General features: G+C 42.7%; 1 protein-coding gene across 1 annotated transcript in view; it reads left to right on the forward strand.

Annotated features, from left to right (window-relative positions):
* The window catches only part of birc6 (baculoviral IAP repeat containing 6), a 312,870-nt gene that overhangs the window by 98,080 nt on the left and 188,420 nt on the right, over positions 1 to 26,370 (forward strand). The window contains 9 exon segments of the mRNA XM_038814802.1: positions 5,025 to 5,250; positions 7,876 to 8,036; positions 14,534 to 14,668; positions 18,320 to 18,451; positions 22,004 to 22,185; positions 22,614 to 22,750; positions 23,775 to 23,936; positions 24,202 to 24,333; positions 24,542 to 24,639. Of these exon segments, the coding sequence (XP_038670730.1) occupies positions 5,025 to 5,250; positions 7,876 to 8,036; positions 14,534 to 14,668; positions 18,320 to 18,451; positions 22,004 to 22,185; positions 22,614 to 22,750; positions 23,775 to 23,936; positions 24,202 to 24,333; positions 24,542 to 24,639 (1,365 nt within the window).

Below are 26,370 nucleotides of genomic sequence, written 5' to 3' on the forward strand. Positions count from 1 at the left end.
GTCAAGCTCTGGCTAATACGCCTGTAGTCACTAAAGCCACGTACAAAGGGTGATGGATTACAAGTGTTGGGAAACTCAAAGGCTAAGCAGTATGAACAATATAAGCATCTATTTTCTTTGTTATATGTTAGCCATTTTCTTGGGACTGAGTCATTCATCATTTTCCCCTCATACAAACGAGCATCAAATGGCAGATCATCAAGTGGCTGAAGTGGATGTTCAGCAAAAAACTGTTTTAGCTTTGCTCGTGATGGATATTGGAAGATTCCAGTAATTGATCTTTCATTTTCTTGCGTAGGTTCATTTACAGGATGTGCTTCAGAAACTAAGTCATTCATGCTTGAAGGAATATCTGATTCCCTGTCACTAGTTGAAGTTATGTGTTCAGATCTTGCAACTACAGGCAGTACAGACACCGGAACAAGGAAGCCAGAAGAAATATTGGGCCTGGGTCGATTAGTAATGGATGCACTTGTATTTGTCTCTCCATTCAAAGTAGCTCTTCTCTGTTCTTGTAACTCGCATGTCATTGCATCATCACCATGAACATTGTTTCTTGCTTCTTGATTATTTGTTGCAGAACTGGATATTGATGTGGATTGTGCTTGTGGTATTATAAATTCTGTAATAGGCCTGCATCGCTTGGCTGATTCCTTCCTTTCTGCTTCTTTTTGTTCTTTGCGTTTTAGTGACCCAGATTTATGCTTTTTCTTTTCCATGCTGGTAGGGGTAATATTCCTGAAATAAAAACTTAATTAAAAATAGCCCACATTGGGAAAAATGAATATTGATGATTGCAAGAATAACTTGAAGGAACGCCAGATAAACTCCTACTTGATAAAAAATATAAAATAACTTACTTACACTTCAATAGGCTATGTTCATTAGTCAATACTACTGTGGCCTATGCAGCTTCAGAAGAGGACACAATCCACTGTCCAGTGTTCACACCAGCAAGCAACTGAGACAACTGTTGAAACTTAGAAGTTTGATCCGACTATAGTAAGACATTAAGAATGGTCCCACGACCAAAGTTAACATGTCCAGTTTGATACCAGTGTAGTGTTACAAGACGTAACCCTTTGAGTTTACCGATCATGGCTAATCACTTCAATATCTTTGACCTCATGATTCACGGTCAAAGGTACCGCTTCTCCTTTTCGGTGACCTCACGACCCTATGTACTGCTTGATATCATTTTCATATCCTTTCAAGTTGCCGACCATCTCAAATTACGAACTGTAACTTTATCTTTAAATTCACACACTCTTGCTGAAAACGTGGATTTCCAACTATGTCCGACCCGGGTGAACCAGCCCCCCCCCCCCTCCCCACTCCTTTTCACATCCGTTTAACACTGCTTTGTTCCTTCATACACTGAGTGATTATTTGTTTGTTTCTTTATTGCATTTTTATTTGGTATTGCTCTTTTTAAAAACAATTATATTTTATTAAGTTAGAATACAAATCTCAGGAAAGAAGTTGGAGATTTATTTATCTAATTAATTATAATTTTTAAGGGCCCTTCAGAGATTCACGGGCCCCTTATTGGATCTCCGGGCCCCGGACCGATGTACCGGCTGAACCAAGACTACTGCTTGATATCCTTTGAAGTTGCCGACCATCTCAAATCACGAATTGTAACTTTATCTTTAAATTCACACACTCTTTCTGAAAACATGGAATTTCCTTAATTATGCCCGACTCGGGCCCCCCTATTCCACATCCTTCCACTACCTCCCCTGCTTCGTTCCTTTTCATGCACAGTTTATTTGTGTCCTGTTCTGTTTTTTTTCTTCTTCCTTTTTATTACTAAAACAGTTGTCTGTGTTTGTTTCTTTATTGCATTTTTATTTGATATAGGGGGCCCACTTCACCAGAGGCCCACTTGTCATCGGGCAAGCTGACACCCTGGCCAGTCCACCACTGCCTCTCGGCCAACACCACCAAAGACAGATTAACTTGTTATTCTTCTTAAATGGTTATTGGAGTTTGCTGCATTAAAATGGCAATCGCATTAAAATGGCAATTTCATTTTTCCGTCGAATTCTCTGTGCATAAAGTATGTCATTATATATGAACTGTTTTCTGGCGTTCAGAGGATGAGGTTCAAATTTCCGAATGCAGCTCTTTTTTTATGGTAAATTTCTAACCTTGAAAAAAGTGACCAAATGGAGAAGTGAATGGAATGGATCCAGTATTTGGGAGGTCACAAGAAAGGAACGAATTGGATGATCAAGAAGTTTTTGAAACTGTAAACTTTTTGTGTGTGTGCAATGCATGCGTGTGCGTGCGCGAACCCACACTCAATCTGGGAAAGGTGGAGCTGCAGACAACCGAATGTTTGGACTTTGACCATTCAGCCAAAAAGAGGAAGCTTAGCTTTTCCCTGACCCTTCAAAATTCATTAAAGATTTTGGAACTGTTTCTAAATATTTTACAATATTATTTTGGAAAAGGATGTCAGCATTATTCCATGCCTCGTTTGTCTGTGCGCATTTAGTTTGCCTTCACAAAACTCATTCCTGTGAAGTAAACGAGCTTCATAATCCTCTTTATTCCTTTTGATAAACTAATGGAGTCAGAGTAAGATTCTTGCTTATTTTTCAAAAGTCATTGGATATCAGGGCAACTTTATTTTTTCTCTCACATTTTTCATTAAATTTGAGTAGACTACAATTTATTTTGTGAGGTGAGAAAATTGGAATCCATAATCGCATGCTCTTGAGACTTTCATAAATTAGACTTAATTAGGTTTTACTCAAAGAATCATCATTAACATTTTCCCGTTGTATATAATTACTAATTTCAAATCCCTGACTATGGCAGCAAATTTGCTGTGTGCCAGAAATTAAAATGTTTACCATGGGATTATAAATCCCGATTTTAATTTTGTTCCTCTGTAGCCAGTTGTACTGTCATGTGGGGTTAGAGAACGCAGGACATGAGATTAGGAGTTGCTGGTATTGAGCTGGACTGTGACTCCATGAAGACAATTTGTGTGTGTGGTGTGTGTGTATTTGATGGGAGGCTTTTTAAAAACAAAAATTATTTTCTTTCCTATATTTTTCTTGAAAATAGGCTAGAGAAGTAAGATCCTGTTTTTGTGGCATTGCTTGTGGCAATCCTAAATTATTCTGAGTAAATGTGGTATTATGCTCTGGTGAGATGTTCTGGGAAGATGCTGGTATTATGTTACTGCCAGCAGAGGGCTCAGCTACTGCTCTGGGGACATGGGTTTCAGAACCACCACGGCAGCTGGTGAAATCTAAGCCCAAATAATTGAGTTAGAATTGAAAGCTAGTCTCCGTAACGCTGCCATAAAATTATCATTGATTGTTATCTGGTTCCTTAAAGGGAAGGGAATCTGCAATCCTATCCCGGTCTGACCCACATGGAACTCCAGACCCACAGCCACTCAAATTGCTACAGATACTGGTGGTTTTGTGAAATAATTGTTTAACAAACCTCTTGGGGTTCTTTGAGGAAGTAGCATGTGCTGTGGATAAAGGAGAACTAGTAGGTGTACTGTATTTCCAGAAGGCATTGGATGAAGTGCCAAATCAAAGGTTATTGCAGAAAATAAAAACTCATGTTATAGGCAGTAACATATTGGATTGGACAGAAGATTGAGTGGAAGCAGAAAGTAGGCATCAAAAAGTATTTTTCAGTTTGGCAAGTGGTGTGCTGCAGAGATCTCAGTGCAGGGAACTCAAACTGCTTACAATTCATATAAATGACATGGTGAAGGGACTGATGGATAGATGGTTGCCAAATTTATGATGACAGAAAAATAGGTAGGAAAGTAAGTTGTGAAGATGACACAAGGAAGCTACAGATAGATATAGATTGGTTAAGTGAGAAAAGATCTGGAAATGGAGTATAATATCGGCAAATGTGAAATTGTCCATTTTAGCAGGAAGAATAGAAAATAAGTTTATCTAAATGCTGAGAGATTGCAGAGCTCTTGAGGTGCAGAAGAATCTGGGTTGAATGAATCACAAAATGCGAGTATGCAAGTAATGAGAAAGCTAATAAAATGTTATCATTTATTGCAAGGGAAATTGAAAACAAAAGTAGGAAGGTTATGCTTCAGTTATCTAGGGTATGATTGAGATCATACTTGGAGTACTGTGTACAATATTGGTCGCCTTATTTAAGGAAGGGTGTAAATACATTGCAAACAGTTTTGAGAAGGTTTACTAGATCAATACATGGAATGGGTGGGTTGTCTTATGAGGAAAGGTTTGAGAGGCTAGGCTTGTATCCGCTTGGCTTCAGATGAGTAAGAGGTGACTTCATTGAAATATATAGGATCCTGAGGGGCCTTGACAGGGTAGATGTGGAGAGGATGCTTCTTCTTGTGGGAGAACCTAGAACTAGGGGCCACTGTTTTAAAAATACGGGGTTGTCCATTTAGAATAGAGATGATGTGAAATGTTTTCATCCAGAGGGTTGAGTGTCTTTGAAACTCTCTTCCTGAAAAGGTTGTGGAAGCAGAGTCTTGAATATTTTAAGGCAGAGGTGGATCGATTCTTGGTCAGCAAAAGAATAGTAGGTTACTGGGAGTAGGGTGGAATGCAGATTTGAGGTTAATATCTGATCTTATGGGGCGGCACGGTGGTTAGCACTACTGCCTCACGTTGCTGAGGACCCGGGTTCAATTCCGGCCCGGGTCACACCCCATGTGGCGTTTGCACATTCTCCCTGGGTCTGTGTGGATCTCACCCACATAACCAAAAAATGTTCAGGGTTGGTGGATTGGCCATGCCAAATTGCTCCTTAATTGGAATTTAAAAAACAAAATCTGATCTAAATGGATAGCAGGCCAGACTTGAGGGGCTGAATGACCTACTCCTGCTGCCACTGTCTCGTGCAATTAAGGATAGACAACAACTGCTGGCCTTGCCAGCATTGCCCACATCTCATGAAAGAATTATTTTTGAAAAAGCTTCCACCGTGGTGGAGAGGGAAAGAGAGTTGTTATTGCTAAATATATTTGACTGTTTTATTCTTTATTGTAGGGGTTGACTTGTTGGTGGACCAGCCTTTCACCGCAGAAGTATTGACATCACTGGTGGAACTCACTAGATTTGAGACGTTGACCCCACGATTTTCAGCTACGGTCCCTCCATGTTGGGTGGAGGTTCAGCAAGAGCAGCAGCAGAGGCGACATCCACAACATCTGCACCAACAACACCACGGGGATGCAGCGCAGCATACCCGCACTTGGAAGCTGCAATCAGACAGGTGCAGCAAGACAAATTGGTCAAGTTTGCGTTTTTAATCTGCAAAGCTGAAAAACATTGACTGCCACGCTCTTTTTCTTCATTTACAGCAGTTTCAATTATTTTGATGAATTTGGTTCAGTTTCATTTAAACCATTGTGAATGACTGCATATCGCTATGTATAAAACTCACACTTGATGAAATGCCGTTCCCTTAAATCAAAGAGTGAAGCCATCATCCTTGCTTCATATTGCCCATATATGTTATTGAAGCCCTTATCCATATATTGTGTTGTCTCCTACCTTGACTATTCCAGTGTTCTCCAATATCTTCTATTCTCCACCTTCCAAAAACCTCAGCTTGTCCAAACGTTTACTGTAGGAATCCTGTCCTCGCACATCTTCTGTTTTCACTGACCTTGGTTGGTGTCTGGTTCTCAGTGTTTCAGATTTAAAATTCATACCCTTGTATTTAAGCCCATATGTGGTATTTTGCTATCATCATTCTCTAACTTTCAGCACTATATCCTCCATTGAATTCTTCAGAGTCTTACCTTTTGTGTATCCTGCCCATCTCTCCCACCTGTTGGAAAAAGTTAGCATACAGATATAGCAAGTGATTCGGAAAACAAATGGAATGTGGTTTTATTGCAAGTGGAATGGAATATAAAAGTGGAGAGGTTTTACTGCAGCCATTCAGGGTACTGGTGAGACCATATCTGGAATACCATGTGCAGTTTTGGTCTGCTTATTTGAAAAAATATATAATTGCTTTAGAAGCAGTTCAGGAGCTGGTTCACTTGACTCATTCTTGGGATGAACGCCGTACCTTTATGAAGAAAGATTGAATCGGTTGGGCCTGTACCCATTGGCATTTAGAAGTATGAGAGGTGGTTTTATTGAAACATAGAAGATCCTGAGGGGACTTAATAGGGTAGATACCAGGAGGATGTTTCCAATTGTAGGGGAGAGTCAGGGTAGAGGACACAGTTTAAGAGTCAGAGGTCTCCCTTTTGAGACAGAGATGAGGAGAATTGTTTTCTCGAGGGTTGTTCGTCTGTGGAATTCTCTTCCCACGGAACAGTGAAGGCTGCATCATTGAATTTATTCAAGGCAGAGTTGGACTGATTTTAGATGGAAAAGGGAGTCGAGGGTTATACGGCTAGACAGGAAAGTGAAATTGAGACCACAGCTGGATCAGCCATGATCGTATTGAATGATCGAGCAGGCTGAAAGGGCTGAATGGCCTCTCCCACTCCCAAGTCCTGTGTCCTCATGTTCCACCCTTTGTCCTTCCGTTGGTACAGCTGCCTAATCCCCATGCATTAGAATTCCTACACCACATCCCTCCTCCATGAAAGCCATCTCTTTGTCTGAGTTTTTGGTCACCTCATCTGATTTCTTCTCCCTTGTGTTAATTACTATTTTTGAATTTCACCTCTGACCTGCTTTGTGACGTTTTCCAGCATTTTAAGGCACTATGAATGTAGTATTGTTTCTGTGACCGATATGAAGGGCTTTTAAATTGATGGTTTATCTGATGGGTTCTTTCTAGCTGGTCGAGGCGGGCACTGTGTTTAAAAACTGGCTAACTTTTTTCTGACTGCAAAGAATACACGTTGTACATTGACTCACACACTAAGTCTTGCTATGTATTTAGTGAGGATGCGCCTTGGATTATTCATATTTAAAACTGATTAATAGACCAAGCACTTCAATTCAATTCCATTGAGCCTTGATTGCAGTTTTACATGGAAGCTCTGAGGAAGAAATTTTGATTTCTAGTTTCTACTTTACACATTAATCTATAGTGACTTGGTTTTTTGAACAGTTCAGAACCACAGCAAGAGGGATTTTTAGGAATATTCCTCGTGCTCTGTGGAAGAAGTTCTGAAAGAATTCAGCCCACCCTTGAGTGTTGAGTCCTCCCTTCCATAAGACCACAAGACATAGGAGCAGAATTAGGCCACTCGGCCCAAAGAGTCTGCTCCGCCATTCAATCATGGCTGATATTTTCTCATCCCCACTCTCCTGCCTTCTCCCCATAACCCCTGATCCCCTTATTAATCAAGAACCTATCTATCCCTGTCCTTAAATACACACAGTGATTTGGCCTCCACAGCCTTCTGCGGCAAAGAGTTCCATAGATTCACCACTCATGGCTGAAGAAATTCCTCCTCATCTCTGTTTTAAAGAGATTGTGTCCCTTGGTTCTAGTTTTTCCCACAAGTGGAAACATCCTCTCCACGTCCACTCTATCCAGGCCACGTCCACTCTATCCAGGCCTCGCAGTATCCTGTAAGTTTCAATAAGATCTCTCCCTTCATCCTTCTAAACTCCCAACGAGTACAGACCCAGAGTCCTCAACCGTTCCCCATACGACAAGTTGTTCATTCTCATCCTATTTATCTGTCAAAGCTAAATAAAAGGTGGTTTTGTTCACTTTTACTGGAACATTATTTTCCAGATTGCTTCACCAGCAGTGTTTGTTTTCAGAAACTTAGAGCTTTGAAGTACTGGATAAAATTAGCAATGTTTCTTATTTACATAATTGAGTTGATTTCAGCTTCTGGGATATTTTGGAAAATGCAGTCTTCTATGCAACACCGTGTACTTATATATTTCTGCATGATTTTTATTTTAATAGCACCAGCTGGGAGGAACATGTCTTTGAGCTGGTGTTGCCCAAAGCCTGCATGGTCGGACATGTGGACTTCAAATTTGTCTTGAATTCAAACATCACAAACATTCCACAGATTCAAGTCACTTTATTGAAAAACAAGGCACCCGGTTTGGGTAAAGTAAATGGTAAGGATTTTCTTTCGACCATATTTTTCTCTGAACTTGATTGAAAATATGTTCCAATAAGTTCGAGCTCAGTGTTTTAATCAGTAAATAAATTATCTACGCAACGGGGAAAGTGTGGAGTCTTTTAAATGGTTACTTGCATTATTTCTTTCAGGATCCTGTTTATTGTTTCCATTATAATCTGCAAAATGTGTTATTGGGGTGACATGTATTGAGAAAAATTTAAATTTGCTGTAATTGTAGCAAATGATCATCAATTGAAGCAACATGGATTGAATTTAGGAACAGAAAAGTGGTAATCACACTACTGGGAGTGTACTGTCGACCCTCAAACAGTCAAAGGGAGATAGAAGAGCAAATATGTAGGCATATCTCTGAGAAATTCAATAGCAGTAGGGTAGTACGAGTAAGGGAATTTAACTACCCCAATATTTACTGGGATAGTTTTAGTGTGAAAGGAATGGAGAGAGCAAAATTCTTAAGATGTATTCAAGAGAACCTTTTGGCCAGTTTGTAGCAAGTCCAACAAGAACGGGCGCAGTTCTGGACTTAGTTTTAGGAAATGAAACTGGGTATGTTGAAGGAGTGACAGTGGGAGGAGAGCATTTTTGTGGTAGTGATCCTAATTTAGTTAGGTTTAACATAATTATGGAAAAGAACAAGGATAAAACTTCTAAATTGGGGCAAGGCCAATTTTACGAAGCTATGGGGTGATTTTGCAATTATGGATCGGAAACAGCTACTTGAAAATAATGATGTGGAGATGCCGGCGTTGGACTGGGGTGAGCACAGTAAGAAGCCTTACAACACCAGGTTAAAGTCCAACAGGTTTGTTTCAAACACGAGCTTTCGGAGCGCAGCTCCTTCCTCAGGTGAAACAAACCTGTTGGACTTTAACCTGGTGTTGTAAGACTTCTTACTGTGCTCACCCCAGTCCAACGCCGGCATCTCCACATCATGGCTACCATCGACACTGCAAACTGCCGGCTCAAAGTGGAGAGGATCTCCAGGAAGATCGCGCATATAGACACTGACATTAAGTTTCGATTCACCTGAGGAAGGAGCTGCGCTCCGAAAGCTCGTGTTTGAAACAAACCTGTCGGACTTTAACCTGGTGTTGTAAGACTTCTTACTTGAAAATAAGTCAGTGTTCGAGCAGTGGGAGGCATTTAAACAAGAGATTCAAAGGTTTCAGAATAAACATGTTCCCACAAAGAAAAAGTGAGAGATGGCCAAATCTGGAGTCTTCTGGATGTCAAGGGGCTTGAAGGATAAGATGAGGCATAAAAGGAAAGTTTATGTCAGACATTGAGAACCCAGTACTACAGAAAGCTGGGAGAAGTATAGAAAGAGGAGGGGTCAAATCAGAAGGAAAATTAGGAAAACAAAGAGAGGCATAAAGAATATTGACAAGCAAAGTCACGGACAACCCAAAGATGTTTCATCAGTACATCAAGAGTAAGAGGATGATTTAAGGAAAGAGTAGGGCCCATAAAAGTTTAAAAGAATAATCTAGATGTGGAAAAAGAGGGTGTGGACATGGTTCTTAATTATTATTTTGTATGCACCCTCACCAAAAAAGGGTACAATGCAGATATTGTAGTTAATGAGGAGAGTGAAGTATTAGATATGATAAACATGGGGAGAAAGAAAGTATTAGAGAATTAGCGTCTTTGAAAGTGGATAAATCACCAACACTGGATGAAATGTACCCCAGGTTGTTAAAAGAAGCCAAAAACGTAATTGCGGAAAGGCTGATCATTTTCTAGTCCTCACTGGACACAGGTGAGGTGCCAGAGGATTGGAGGTCTGCTAAAGTTGTACCTTTGTTTAAAAGGGCAGCGAGGGGTAGATTGAAAGGTTACCCTGTCTATATCCCTCGGGATCTTGAATATCTCTCTCAAGTTTCCTCTTTGCCTTCTATTTTTCTTTTCTTTTTACTTTAAGAGTACCCATTTATTTTTTTGTCCCAATTAAGGGGAAATTTTAGCATCGCCAATCCACCTAACCTGCACATCTTTGGGTTGTGGGGGGTGAAACCCACGCAGACACTAGGGATCGTGCAAGCTCCACACAGTGACCCAAGGCCAGGATCGAACCCGGGTCCTCAGTGCTGTAGGCAGCAGTGCTGACCACTATGTCACCATGCCGCCCTTCCTCCTATTTTTCATGGAAAACAATCCCAATCGCTCTAGTTCGTTATCCTGAACCTCTTGTATTCTCTCTCCAATGTTTTCACATCCTTCAAGTATGGTGCCTAGAACTGGATTCTGTACTCCAGATGAGGCCTAAATAGTGTCTTATACAAGTTCATTATGACCTCTTTACTCTGGTACCCAGTGCCCTGATTAATAAAGCCCAAGATACTACTGTATGCTTTATTAACTGCTCTCAACATGCACTGCCACCTTCAATGACTTGTGTACATATACGCTGGGGTCCCTTTATTCCTGCACCTTCTTTAGAGTTTCTCCCTTTATTTTATACTGCCGCTTCATATTCTTCCTGCCAAAATGAATCTCCACACACTTCACTGCGGGGAACTTCATCTGCTTCTTGTCTGCCCAATCAAACAACGTGCATGTATCCTTTTGACATTCAAGGGTACTGTCATCACAGTTGACAGTGTTTCCAGTCTTCATTTCATCTGCAAATTTTGAAATCATGCCCTGAACAGCACAGTCTAGGTTATTATTATATATTAGGAAGTCTTAACACTGACTCCTGGGGAACTCCACTACAAACCTACCTAAAATCTGGAAAAAAAAGTCGTTGATCACTTTTCTGTTTCTTGTCACTCAGCCAATTTCTTACCAAGTGCTGACTTTCCCTTTCATTCTATGAGCTGGTATTTTGCTCATAAGTGTTATATGGCATTGTACAGATGTCTTTTGAAAATCCATATACACCACATCAGCAGCATTGTGTTTAACAGCATTCTCTGTTACTGCTTCAAAAATCTCCCAAGTTAACTACATATGGCTTTCCGTGAATAAATCCGTGCAGGCTTTCCTGAATTATCTTGCACTAGTTTAAGTGACTCGTGAGTTTCCAGAGGTTTCCCTGCCACTGTAGTCAAACTGACTGGCCTAGTTGCCAGCTTTATTCTCGCATGCCATTTTGAACTAAGATGTGACATTCTTAGTTCTCCAGTCCTCGGGCATCATCCCTATGTCAAAGGAAGACTGGAAGATTATCACCGGTGCCTCTCCAATTTGTACTCTGAAGTTAAAAACTCACCGCTATTCTTAGAATTCCCCCTATACCAAAAAGGGTTGATATTCTAAATGGTGAACAGGGATTCTCACTCCCTGACTCCTACACAAGCTTAGGTGGGTGCTATTCGGGTCAAACTAGTGTTTTCAAGTTATCCCCCGGTATAACAGAAGAATTTTACCTACTTACCAATTAGTCGCATCGATATCCTAGGTCCTGCGTTGCTAAGTAAGTAAAGTAGGCTTTGTAATAACCACTGTTTCAGGTTAAAACTTTTATTTTATTCTATTTTTTTCTTTTAAAAAATGCAATCACTGTCTTTGCAGAAAAGTAAAAAGATCTTGCTTCTGGATTCTCCTGGTTGGTTGAAGGGGCCTTCGGGCCCACCTTGACAATCACTTTTCTTTAGCTTTTGGTCTTCCTCAGATGTATTCGCTGTTCTGCTCGGTTGCTATGCTCTATCTTTCCCATGTACCGAGCTGAGAGCTGGCTCTGCTGGCTGTCTCTGAGCTGACTCTGCCTCCTTCCTTAGATGTATTAGCTATTTTAGCTCGGCTGCTTTGCTCTGTCCCTTTCCCATGACCAAGCTGACTGTCTCTGCTTGCTTCTCTTGTTCCTTCTCTGCTTCTCTGTCCCTTTCTCAGGGTTTATATATCTTCCTAACAGTTATTAAGTTTTTATGACTTTATTGTAAAGTAACTTTTATTTCACTTGAATTGTAAAAGGTACCTTTAATCTAAATTTTTCTAACACGACTAAGTATTCATTTTGAGCATGACCTCATCTCCTAGATCTCTGATTACATCGTTTCCTTTGTGATGTTCAAAAATACTTTGATTTCAAAGGGGTGTTACTTTTGATTCCTGTCATTTCTATAGTTTTATTATTATCAAATTGTGTCCCCAGCTCATAATTTTGACTTTGATTTGGGTCTAATTTATGTTCTTGTAGAGACGTTATCTCCAGCTTCCTTTAATTTACCTGATATCAGCAGAACTTCACACCTTTACACGTGTCACCTAATTCAACTGAACCTCATCCATTCTTTTCCATCTGCTTACTTAAGTTCAATGAAGGTGTGAAATATTGCTTTTAGCTTTATACTAAAGATTCAATTGGTGGTGAGTTTAAAAGACTTGCCTCACATTTAAACATTTGTCACCTAATTCAGCTGAACCTCATCCATTCTTTTCCATCTGCTTACCTAACTTCAAAAGGAGGTGGGAAACATTGCTTTTAGCTGTATACTAAAGTTCACTGATTGTGTCTTGAAAGACCTGCTTGTTTTGCTTGCTAAGCCTGCTTGACCAAGGCTATCTGTATTTTGCAATCCTCTCCTGGCAGCTGCTGTTAACCCTTCGTGGGATTTTCCCCTACATTCTCTCATGTTTCTTCAATCCGGTATTACCAGACTTCCATGTTTCAAATGACACAGCTTTCCATATTTTCAATTACAACTCTCACTTCCCTGAGCACTCTTGGATGCATCTCATCCAGTGCAAATTTTAAGTAGACTAGTCTTTCTAACACCTTCTCCTTCTCAATTGTAAATTCATCAAGTTTACCAGTTATGACCTCCACCTTGGCCTAAGTGGCATCTTCTTCCTTTGTAAATGGGTTGCGTCACTGTCAGTGTGGAGTGTCTGCGTGGGTTTCACTCCATAACCCAATGACCAATGCAAAGTACTCGTTTAATACCTCTCATCTATCCTGCCTCCTCATTCAAGTCCCCTTTTATAACCCTAATTGGCCCCACTCTTACTTTTAACCACCCTTTTATTATTTATCTGCTTATTAAAGAGCTTGGATCCCCTTTTGTGTTAGTTGCCAGTCTCTTTCCATGCTCTCTCCTTAACTTTGCTTATTAATCTTTTCACTTCCCTTCTGGTCCGTCTATATTCTATGTGGCATCTGTTGTAGAAACATAGAGAATAGGAGCAGGAGGAGGCTATTTGGCCCTTTGAGCTGGCTCCACCATTCATTATGATCAAGTCTGATCGTCTAACTCAAAGGTCACCCACAGACGTGCTGGGTACAATAGCCCAAACTTCACCCACTTCTAGAGGCCTGCCTTGATCCTTTTGAAGCTCGCTTTCTTCTTGGCCAACTCTGCACCCAGGTCCTGGTACACTGTGATTTAATTGCCCTCCCAGCCACAGTGCCTCATCTGCCTGACCCACCTTATAAATTTGCCCCTTGTCCAGGAACCGGTGCAGCCGCACCGCCATCGCCCTCGGTGGCTCGTTCCCCTGGGGCTTTCTCATTAGCGCCCTGTGCACTCGATTCACCTCCAACTGCCGTGCAAACGCACCCACCTTCTCTGAGCAACTTCTTCAGCATCCTCCCAACATACACACCAGCATAGGCTCCTTCACTCCCCTCCGGCAGGCCCACAATCCTTATATTCTGCCTGCATGACCAGTTCTCTAGGTCCTCGACCTTCTCCTGAAGCCGCTTCTGCTGATTGCACATCAGCCCCATCTCCACTGCCATCGAGGCAAAGTGTTCCTATGCCACCTCCTCCATCTTCTGGATCGCCTGACCCTGGGCAGCCAGCTTAGTTTCCACAAGGTCAACCACCGCCCGGGCCAGGTCCTCCAGACTTTCCTTCTCTTGCTGGGTGAATTTCTCGTTCAAGAAATTGACCAGCTGATTTGTTGACCATTGAGCCGGCAGGGTCGCTCCCTGCCCCAAAACCATCTCCACGTGTGTCATAGGCGCTGCACCAGCTCCAACCGACCTGATTCCCTCTTTTTCTTTTTGACCAATTCTGGCCCTCTGCTCCATACACCAGAGTGTCAATCTTTTCCCTTCATTCTCCTGCACCTACATTCCATCTCACCTGCACCTATTAACTGGGGAAAAGGTCAGAAAAACCGCCACTAGCGGGAGCCAAAGTGTGTGACCACTCATTCTGATCGTCGCCACGGGAAGTCCACTCTAGAGACTTGAGCATAAAATTTTGCTTAAGTCTAGTAGTAAGTTCAACCCAGTTTCCATCTGCCCCCTCAGATGAACATAAAATATCCCATGGTATTATTTTTAAATCCATGTGCACTTTCCAGTTGTCCTGGCGAATGTTTATCCCTCAAAGATCAATTCTTTTACGGCTTATCTGCTGTTTTGTGGGAATGTGCTGTATGCAAGTTGGCTGCCGTGTTTCCTGCATTATTACAGCAGTAACATCCCTTCACTTCAATGGCAGAATAGCACTTTGGGGTTGTCCTGAGGTTGTGCGAGGCTGCCTATATAAATGGTACGTCTTTCTTTCCTTCTTGCAGAGTCTGCAGTAGACAAGCAGATATTGTTTCCTTTATCTCCAGCTTCTCATGTGGAAGTAGAGAGAAATGGACGGTCTGGACTTACTGATTTAAATGAAGATGTGCAGTACTCAATGGATGTGGATGAATCTCAAGGTTAGCTAAATATGTACCGTTTGTGAAGTAAAGCCAACATTTAATTTAATCGATGGCACTGGCACTGCCTGGTTTCATTCTTTTTTTTAAATAAACAATTTTATTGAGGTAGTTTTTGGCTTTGTGAACAGTTACAGACATCAACAGAAAGAAAGCAAAATAGGCAAAAATGTGCAAACATCCACGTACTTGCAATACTTCAAACGTAACATACTGCACAAGCCCGCTCCTCTCCCACCGGTACTACCCGCCATTTTATCCCTCCTACTCTACTCTACTCTACCCCCCCCCCCTGCTGACGCTCATTCTCCCGCAAAGAAGTCAATAAATGGTTGCCACCTCCGGGCGAACCCCTGTACAGATCCCCTCAAGGCGAACTTAATTTTTTCCATACCCAGGAAACACAACATGTCCGCAAGCCACAACTCAGTCTTCGGGGGCTTTGAGTCCCTCCACGCCAATAGTATTCGTCGCCGGGCTATCAGGGAAGCAAAGGCCAAAACATCGGCCTCTTTCACCCCCTGGACTCCCGGGTCTTCCGAAACCCCAAAAATTGCCACCCCTGGACCCATCGCCACCCTTGTTTTTAGCACCCGGAACATGACGCCCGCAAATCCCTCCCAGTACCCCCTAGGCTTAGGGCATGCCCAAAACATGTGAACGTGGTTCGCTGGTCCTCCCGCGCACCTAGCGCATTTGTCCTCTATCCCAAAGAATTTGCTCATCCGAGCCACCGTCATGTGGGCCCGGTGAACGACCTTAAATTGAATCAGCCCGAACCTGGCACATGTCGCGGTCGAATTTACCCTACTCAGGGCCTCTGCCCACAGCCCGTCCTCCATTTCCCCGCCTGGGCTGCTCCTCCCATTTAAGTTTCAGTTCTTCCGTCTGGGACCCTTCCTCCCTCATGAGCACCTTCTAAATATCAGAGACTCTACCCTCCCCTTCTTCCCCCCTAGAGACTATTCTGTCTTGGATCTCCATTGGCGGGAGGCGTGGGAAAGATGGGACCTGTCTACGAACAAAGTCCCGCAACTGTAGGTACCTAAAATAATTTCCCCTCACCAGCCCAAATTTCTCCTCCAAGTTCCTCAAACTCGCAAAGCTCCCTTCCAGGAACATATCGCCCACCCTTCCCACCCCCGCCCGCCGCCATACTCTAAACCCCCCATCCATACTCCCGGGGGCAAACCGATGGTTGTCGCAGATTGGCGCCCAAACTGACGCCCCCGTCTCCCCTACATGCCTCCTCCACTGACCCCATATCCGCAGGGTCGCCACCACTACCGGGCTGGTGGAGTACCTGGCCGGCGGCAGCGGTAGAGGAGCCATGACCTGGGCTGCCAAGCTGGAGCCCCTGCACGAAGTCGCCTCCACCCGCTCCCAGATAGACCCCGTACCCACCATCCACTTCCTTATCATAGCGATGTTGGCCGCCCAGTAATAATTAATCAGACTCGGCAAAGCCAGCCCTCCCTCGCTGCGGTTCCTCTCCAGCATCGCCTTCTTCACCCGCGGGGATTTTCCCGCCCAGACAAAGCTCATGATCATCCTGTTAACTCTTTTGAAGAAGGACTGTGGGACAGAGATCGGGAGGCACTGAAAAACAAACAGAAATCTAGGGAGGATTGTCATCTTTACAGTCTGCACCCTCCCTGCCAGCGACAGCAGGAGTGCATCCCATCTCCGAAACTCTCCCTTCATTTGCTCCACCACCCTGGCCAAATTTAACTTGTGCAGCCTGCCCCAGTCTCGTGCCACCTGGATGACTGGTTTCATTCTTATATAGAAATTGTGCATTGTCTACAAACTTGCAATTGCATTAACATTTGAAGTTTTGTGCTTTAAATTATCTTTAAAGAATTTAACTTTGAGATCAAATAGATGTTTGGGGAGACTGTGAACGTGTGCAGACGCATTTGACATTTTAATTTGCATACAGGAGGAGGAAGTTAGAATTAGTTTCATCCTTTCCACTGACCATAATACAGATAATCCATTTACTGATGTTGCTGCATGTCTTTTTTGTTTTAAAGTTTCAAAAGGTGCAATGCAACTGATTTTTCAAGAAAATAAACAATAGAACACATTCAGTGCAGAAGGAAGCCATTCAGCCCATTGAGTCTGCACCGACCATCTGAAAGAGCACCTGACCGAGGCCCACTCCCCTACCTTATCCCTGCAACCTCTCAACTTTGGACTGTGGGAGGAAACCGGAGCACCCGGCAGACATGCAGACATAGGGAGAACATGCAAATCTCCACACAGTCACCCAAGGCCCGGTCCCTGGCGCTGTGAGGCATCAGTGCTAACCACTGTGTCACTGTACTGCCCCAGTTTGAGTAAATAGTAGATGGAATGCGAATTTTGTTAATGCCTACTTGGGAATGTGATCAAATACATGTTACATTTTAGTGAGGGTTTAACAAACAGCGCTCAACAGTCGATTGGTAACTACTCTCAATTTTGTGTTTCGGTTTAATAGGACTTTTATTGACACACTAAATATTTGCGAATGCTTGAATGAAATTTTCTTGTGGAACAAGAGCTGATTTAAGAATTTTGGTTACCCCACCCAAAACAAATCATTATCTTTTTTTTAAAATTCTGACGTGTCCTCCTTATATATTTTTTTCCACATCCATGGCATGCAGTATCCTTTGAGAGTAGGCTTGTGTTTTGTACCTCCAGGAATTGCCCATGGTAATTAGTATGATGATTTTGTTCCTTCTGAGGTAACCAATTTCTCTACAGCTGCCACTCAAAACTCAAGAGGAGTTACTCCAGCGACTGACCTTACACATTGAATTTGAACACTCAAACTTTGGGTCACCTCCCTGAGTTTTGTGCAATCACTCTTTTTGATTAAAAATTTGAAAAGGCCATTTATTTTGCTTCTGAATACTGTTCGAGAAGTGGAACTGAATTAATTGCGGACTTCTTTCTCGTGTCCCGATGCTGAAAATTTATGGAAAGCTAAAAATGAATGACAGGCAGATATGAGAGCTGAAATATGATAAGAGATTGAATTTGAGCAAGATTGCTGCTCTTCATGTTTCAAAGGCCTGTCAAATTTTGTTTATACCAGTGCGAAAGTTGTGCAAATCAATGCTGACTGGCTGCAGTGCTTTTTATAGAAATGGTATAATTCTTTCATTGCTGAGAATTTGAAAGGTTTGAGGGAGTTTGTGTCTGAGTTGCGCAAGGATGATGGGGTTCACTTGAGGGTGGCACGGTAGCACAGTGGTTGGCACTGTTGCTTCACAGCGCCAGGGTCCCAGGTTCGATTCCCGGCACACTCTGTGCGGAGTCTGCATGTCCTCCCGTGTGTCTGTGTGGGTTTCCTCTGGTGCTCCGGTTTCCTCCCACGAGTCCCTAAAGACGTGCTGTTAGGTAATTTGGATGTTCCGAATTCTCCCTCCGTGTACCTGAACAGATGCCGGAATGTGGCGACGAGGGGCTTTTCACAGTAACTTCAGTGCAGTGTTAATGTAAGCCTACATGTGACAATAAAGATTATTATTATGATGGGTATTAGATTGCATTGTTGGGAGTTCGGTTCACTTTACTTCCACTTAAGTTGTAAGCTTCTTTGAGTGAGAATTGTTTCAATTGACTAAATATTTTTCTTCCATTCCATACACTGAGAAGGTCCCAGGCTGTGTCAATTTCTGGAGGAACACAAAGAAGATATATTATGTGGACCTGTGTGGTTGGCCAGTGGCTTGGATCTTTCAGGGCATGCTGGGATGCTGACACTAACTAGCCCTAAGTTAATTAAAGGTAAGATCAGTTGCGTAGCGGTGACTTCAATGGAAAAAGTGTTATTTTAAACGCAAATAAATTGCAGTAATTGCAAAAGTGTGTTAAATGAATTGTACCTTTGCCAGGGGTGGGGGCTGCCATTCTGTAAGGCAGGGACTCACTTTAGATACCTGGGGGTGCAGGTTGCCTGAAATTGGGGGGGGGGCTCCGTAGGAACAACATTTCTAGTTTGGTGGGGAGGGTGAAAGCTGATCTGGCAAGGTGGGGTGGTCTCCCTCTGTCACTGGCGGGTTGGGTACAAGTGGTTAAAATGAATGTGCCGCCGCGATTCCTGTTTATTTTTCAATGCCTGACCATTTTCCTGCCAAAGGCATTTTTTAGAGAGATTGAAGGGATGATTACCTCGCTCATATGGGGAGGAAGGTGGCCAGAATTAAAAAGGCGCTACTACAGAGAGGAAGGTAGGCAGGGGGTTTGGTTCTTCCGAACCTGATGTATTATTACTGGGTGGAGAAGGTACGGAGCTGGGTCAGAGGGGTTAACACCCGATTGGGTCAGAATGGAGGAGAGTTTGGGTAGGGTTTCGGGACTGAAGGCGCTAGTGACGGCGTCGCTCCCGACGGCCCCGCGGAGATACTCGGGGAGTCCGGTAGTAATAGCGTCATTGAGAATTTGGAGGCAGTTTCGACAGCACTTTGGGTTGGGGGCAGGTTCAAGGGAAATGCTGATTCGGAGGAACCATAGATTTGAGCCAGGGAAGTGGGATGGAAATTTTCAAAGATGGGAGGGAAAAGGAATTAGGACACTAAAAGATTTATTTCTCGGGCAGCACGGTGGCGCAGTGGGTTAGCCCTGCTGCCTCACGGCGCTGAGGTCCCGGGTTCGATCCCGGCCCTGGGTCACTGTCCGTGTGGAGTTTGCACATTCTCCCCGTGTCTGCGTGGGTCTCACCCCCACAACCCGAAGATGTGCTGGGTAGGTGGATTGGCCACGCTAAATTGCCCCTTAATTGGAAAAAGAATTGGGTACTCTAAATTTATAAAAAAAAAAAAAAGATTTATTTCTTGGGGGTCGTTTTGCAGGATTGAAGGAGCTAGGAGCGAAGTATGCGCTGAAGCAGTGGGAAATATTTAGATATATGCAGGTTGGAGACTTTGCCAAAAAGGAGATACAGAGCTTCCCAGTAGAGCCGGCTTCCACATTGCTGGAGGAGGTGCTGACGACAGGGGGACTGGAGAAGGTGGTAGTATCGGCGGTTTACAGGGCTATTTTGGAGGAGGAGAAGGCGCCGCTAGAAGGGATCAAAGCAAAGTGGGAGGAACAGTTGGGAGAGGGTGTGGAGGAGGGGTTCTGGTGTGAGGTGCTCCGGAGAGTGAACGCCTCCACCTCGTGTGCGAGGTTGGGACCAATATGGCTGAAGGTGGTGCATAGAGCGCACCTTATAAGGGCGAGGATGAGCCGGCTCTTTGAGGGGGTAGAAGATGTGTGTGAACATTGCGGGGGAGCCCCTGCAAACCACGTTCATATGTTTTGGTCCTGTCCAAAGCTAGAGGATTACTGGAAGGAGGTGTTTAGGGTAATCTCTAAAGTCGTGCATGTGAAACTGGACCCGAGCCCTCGGGAGGCCATATTTGGGGTGTCAGACCAGCCGGGGTTGGAAACGGGCACGGAGGCAGATGTTGTAGCCTTCGCCTCGTTGATCGCTCGGAGGCGGATCCTGTTAGGGTGGAGATCAACCACTTCACCATGTGTCCTGGCGTGGTGGGGGGACCTGCTGGAATTCTTCATGTTTGAAAAGGTCAAATTTGAACTGAGGGGAAGGATGGAGCGGTTCTACAATTCATGGACGTTATTCATTATGCACTTTCCAGAATTGGATCACATCGAACATTAGGGCGGTTGGGGAGAGGGGGGGACTGTAGGGTGGTTGGGGGGAGGGTGACTTGTGTGTTAATGGTGACTATGGGTGATTCCTGATTCCTTTTTGTCATTTGTTTATGTTAACATGCGGGCCAATGTCTGGGGTTTGGTGGGAGGATGGGATCGTTGTTATTGATATGGGGATTGAGGTTACATTCATTACTGATTATTGTTTATTGTTGGGTGTAAATTTTGGAGAAAATGTGAAAAAGGAGAAGAATAAAAAATATATATATATAAAAATTAATTGTATCTGTTTCTGCCTGGTTCTGGGGTCTAACAGCGACAGTGCTAATTGCGTATCATTTGGTGTTAAATTCATCTAATTTATTTGCATGGTTCAGATTTGGGTCCTATTGTACCCATAGACATGTATAGGCAATTTTTCTGTGATTATGCTGATAGAATATTTTTGGAGCATGGTTGAGGTTTTACACTGACATTTGCTTACGTATCGCATATCCAGCATGCAAAAGGAAAAACATGGTCACATTGAGCAGAACCAAAATTAATTTTTGCAAAACCTTCCGTACAAGATTTTGCATTAACATACTTGCACTAAGGGCCAGCATGGCGGCGCAGTGGTCAGCACCGCTGCCTCATGGTGGTGAGGACCCGGTTTCGATCCCAGCTCCGGGTAACTGTCCATGTGAAAATTTTCTATTTTTTGATTCGTTCATGGGACATTGGTGTCGCAGGCTGTGCCAGCATTTATTGCCCATCCTTACTTGCCCTTTAAGGGGCAGTTAAGAATTGGCAGGTTACGTAGATGTGCAGGGTAGGTGGATTGGCCACTGTAAATTTCCCCTTAATTGGGGGGGGGAAAAAAGAGAAAAATATATATACATTGCTGTGGGTCTGGAGTCACATGTTGGCCAGGCCAGGTAAGAACGACAGATTTCCTTCCCCAAAGGACATTAGTGAACCAGATAGATTTTTATGACAATCGACAATGGTTTCATGGTCATCATTAGACTTTTAATTCCATATTTTTATACAATTCAGATTTCACCATCTGAAGTGGCGGGATTTGAACCTGGGTCCCGAGAGCATTACTCTGGGTCTCTGGTTTACTAGTCCCAGTGACAATACCACTATGCCACTGCTTCCTCATACATGTTTGCACATTTCTCCCCATGTCTACGTGGGTCTCAACCCACAACCCATAGATGTGCAGGGTGGGTGGATTGGCCACTGTAAATTTCCCCTTAATTGGAAAAAAAAAGAGAAAAATATATATACTTGCACTGAGCCCAATGAAAGTTTGGTTGTAACTGACAAGTAGCAACAAGTGAATTTTTAAAAAAAATGAAAGATTGCTTGGAAATCCAAGTGTTGTGCCATTTTCTTTGGCCCCTTGTCTATTTGACCAGAAATCTTTTGTATCACTTGCTTTTTAGGATTAATTAAATGTGAGCTCTAGAATTTATAAATCAATGAAACGAGAATGAAGAAGTTAGTATATGGTCAAAAATGAAGCATTTTCTTTCTCATACCATTGATATCAAGTGGTGAGACGATAATGCAATTAGAACATACCCTAAAAACGACAAAATATCCTAAAACTGAACCTCCAGTCAGTGGTTGGGGAGTGTGTGAAATTTATGCTTTGTCTATTTCAACTCAGTATTTTTTTTTCTTTCTCAGCAGGCATGGCTGGTGGCAAATATCGATCATTTTTAGTTCACATTAGATCGGCTAATGAGAAGTCAAATGAAGAGAATTCTAATGGTAGTGGAATAAGGCCAGTCATGAGAATGCAAGCCTCGAAACCACAGAATAGCAAGAGTCACTCTCTTGCTTCGTTACTTGCTAAAGTTACAGCAGGAAAGGTATAGTAGTGGTCTGTAAAGAGAACTGATTTGAACCTGTACATCATGTGACAGGCGTTAGTACAGTCATCCCTAAACTTTTTCCTCTGACCCTCATTTTAATACTTCACACTTGGTGTGACCACATAGTGAAAAACATGTACCATTTTCCAGGCTCAGTTGGTGGCATCTCAGCTCACTTGGTTGGGCTGTGCCCACCCGCAAATAAACATTCACACTCTAAACACACTGACTATCCCAGGACTCTTAAATGTGAGCCTTTGCTCCCCAGCCGTCAATGCTGCCGTGGGACTCGCGGCTCCAATTGCTTGTTCTGTGACCCCATTGGGAACCATGACATCAGTTGGGAAGCCCTGCTTTAGTGTTGAAAACTCTGTGTTAGCTTCTGTGTTGGTGTATTTGTAAAGCTAATGTTTTTATTTTAACAGGAAAAACCATCCACCTCAAAGGCTTCCGAGTCTGGCAGCTCCGCTAAGAAACCTGACAATCTTAGAGGCTGCGATCTGCTGCAAGAAGTTTCTGTCACTATTCGGAGATTCAAGAAAACTTGCATCCCAAAAGAAAGGTGATTTCTGGATTTTCATTGTCCTTTTGAATGGAGCTTGACAATCCAATCTTCCTGCTTTCTTTCTTGACCCCGGCCTGCTCAATTCTACATTATTGCAGGTGCTTCTCTCAAAAGATAAGCAGGTTACTTAGCTATAGGATGAGCGGATGGAAGAGGAGAGAAGGGATAACATTTTTCAAATGACGGTGAAATGCTTAAATGGGCATAGAAAATAACTTGATTGTATACCACTCCACCTCAAACAATGTGACAGATGTTTTTGGTTAATCACTAATTGCAATTTGTGATGTTCATTGTTTGCTGAAATATAACTCTAATTCCTACAGTCTCGACCAATATTTTCTATTTTAGGACCAGTAGAATGTACAGTTTTTGATCTTGGGTTTTGAAGCGAGATTTTAGTAACATGCCACGCACATCAGCAATGATACAAAAAATCTTTTCTCCCAGTCAACAAAAAAGCAATGTAGTATCAAGAGTACCAAAGTTATGCAAAGAAAAGTACAGCACAGGAACAGGTCCATCAGCCCTCCAAGCCTGCGCCGACCATGCTGCCCGTCAAAACTAAAATCTTATACACTTCCGGGGTCCGTATCCCTCTCTTCCCATCCTATCCTATGCGTGCAGCAATATGTCAACAAGGAGGTTTCACACTGATTGGTTTTGCACCAAGTGCAGTATAACTCCCATCTTGTCCAGCTTAACCCCCTGGGGGCATTCTTTTTACCAGGTTCATATAGATTGAATTCTTGGAGGTGATTTCCACTGGAGAACAGAAATTACACGTTGGAGGGACAGGGAGGGAAAGAATCTATGTGCACATCTTGCTGTAATATACAATATTGTGGTATGCATGCAAGTAATTCATCTCTTTTCCCTTAAACTGAGGAATAAGGACCATATATGTTTGAAAAGTTTGAAAAGAAAAAATGCAAGTGGTGAGAAATGAAGGCAATGACAACTGCCTCGGGCGCTGTTTGCTGTGTGGTTTCTTGGGGTAATTGCTGATTTTGTCTTTTAGGGTACAACGGTGTGCTATGTTGCAGTTCTCTGAGTTCCATGCAAAGCTGCTTAATACACTCTGCAAGAAATCAGATGATGGTCCTGTCACAGAACATGCTCAGAGCCTTGTGTTAGATATTCTCTGCTGGTTGGCAGGAGTTCATGCAAATGGACTGTGCAGGTAGGCTGAAGTGTGCAACAGTGTGTAAATTGGAACTTGCAACGCTTTTTGTTAATACTTGCACGTAAGCAATAGTTTATTTTTATTTCACCTGCACAATGCTGATAATTATGACCTGAATTGCAGCTATGCTGTTTGCTCCATAATTCTTTCTAACAGTGAGTCCATGACTGCTGTTTTGAAAATAGAAACCTGTAACATCAGATATTGCTATCCATGGATGTTTGTTTGATGTGTTTATGTTCTATTAACTTTTCGGATACAGTTTCCGAGATGGTAAAGAAAGTCTGCACGCAAAAACCAAGAAAAGACTCTCTGACATTGTACGAGTTTGCTTCTTTGAAGCCGGTCGAAGTATAGCTCACAAGTGTGCCCGGTTCCTTGCACTTTGCATCAGGTAAGAAATATCCTATGAAATAATTCATCTGCAATCTTTCTTCTAAAGAAACACTAATTGTAATTCAACATCAAATAGGTGACTAGTTTGAGTGGTAGCCACCATTTCTTAAGGCTGTAATGAATACATTTTTCAAGCTGGATTTATTATCATTATGCCGTTTGTTTTATATTATACTTATTATGAACATTTTCCCTATCCTTTTCAGTAATGGGAAAACCGATCCAAGCCAACTGGGATTTGGAGGAGCTCTATTGAAAGCTTTACTAGATAATTTGCCATACTTGCCTGCAGCAGCAACTGGTGGTAGGTTAAACTCTGTCCCTATTAGTAACTATATACTCCTGCATGAAAAGTGTTGTCTGCCTTTTGCACTCAGTAGTGTAATTTTACAATTTGAATAATGACCATTTCCTGTTTTGCTCGTTTGTTTGATATAAATAACTCATCCTCTCTCTGCTAAGTTTATTATTGTTGGAAGAGCCTGAAAAAGACATTACCGTTTTTCTTTGCCTCACCCACCAAAAAGAACTATATTTATACAGACCATGAGCATATCTTCTCTTTCTGAATAAATATTAAACATGATTTGCATGCTACTTGCGAGAATCAAACCTAAAGCTACAATCACCTGCTCTCCTATATTTATATTTTGCTCTTTGTACATGGAAATTATTCAGAGTGCACAGTGGGGGTCAGGGTACATCAATGCTGCCTTGTGCTGTAAAAGTGATTTTGTGACCCGTAACCCAGTTTTCTGCCTGGGATGCTATCTTATTTGGGTTTGATCAAATATCTAAGGAGGGCTTTGGTTAAGGGGCAGATGTTCACACAATTTGGGTAAGTCTGGGAAAAGCTTGTGATGTGCAGTAAAATAATCATTTAATCCTTTGAGGTGGCTAATGGCTGTATCAGTCTAACCATGTAATTGAATAGTATTGATTAACCTCATCCCGTTCCTTAGTATTAGTGCTGGCTGCATCTTTTCTTTTTTTAAAATAAATTTAGAATACCCAGTTCTTTTTTTCTCAAGAAAGGGGCCAATCCACCTACCGTGCATATCTTTTTGGGTTGTGGGAGTGAGACCCACACATACAGGGGAGAATGTGTAAACGCCTCGCGGACAGTGACCTGAGGATGATATTGAACCCGGGCCCTCAGTGCCGTGATGCAACAGTGCTAACCACTGTGCCACCTGTGCTGCCCATGACTACAACTTTTCTAATGTCAATTTTTTTGCCGTATTTTTGTTTTTTGCATTACAAAATATGGATTTTTTTGAACTGTTAATAGGGATAACTTGGCTCTTAGTAACTTGTGGGATGCTTCACTGTGTAATTTATTTCAGCATCAATAATGCCATTTATTTGGGGGCAGCAAGATGGCACAGTGGTTAGCATTGCTGCCTCACAATTCCAGGGTCACGGGTTCATTGCCGCCCTCGGGTAACTCTGTGTGGAGTTTGCACTTCCTCTCCGTGTCTGCATGGGTTTCCTCCGGGTGTTCCGGTTTCTTCCCACAGCCCCAACGATGTGCAGGTTAGGTGGATTGGCCATGCTAAATTGCCCCTTAGTGCCAAAAGGTTAGGTTGGGTTACGGGAATATGGTGGAAGCGTGGGCTTAAGTAAGGTGCTGTTTCCAAGGGCCAGTGAAGACCCGATGGGCTGAATGGCCTCCTGCACTGTAAATTCTATGATTCTACTGTATATACCCTCAGAATTGAGTTTGTTTAGCATTGCAGCACACATGCAATTTTGTTGCACGGGTGTTACCTTGCTGAATTTGAAAGCCATTGTGTGGTCCTTTCCCGTCTGAGTATTGGCAGCATTTGTGTCCTACACCAGCAGTTTCTTGTGACCTAAATGTTTTTGACTTTGATTATTGTATTTGTAGTTTAGTTGAGACAGGCTTTTGGTATGTGCTGCAGTCTAGCTTTAGGTTGACAGTGTAAAGTTCTATGTTCCAAATTAAATGTACATTTGACGTAAGTAGCATGCTGAGACTAATTTAAAGGTGACAGCATGAGTCATCATTCTA

Source organism: Scyliorhinus canicula, chromosome 1 (assembly GCF_902713615.1).
Source record: "Scyliorhinus canicula chromosome 1, sScyCan1.1, whole genome shotgun sequence".
Classification (NCBI taxonomy): Eukaryota; Metazoa; Chordata; class Chondrichthyes; order Carcharhiniformes; family Scyliorhinidae; genus Scyliorhinus; species Scyliorhinus canicula.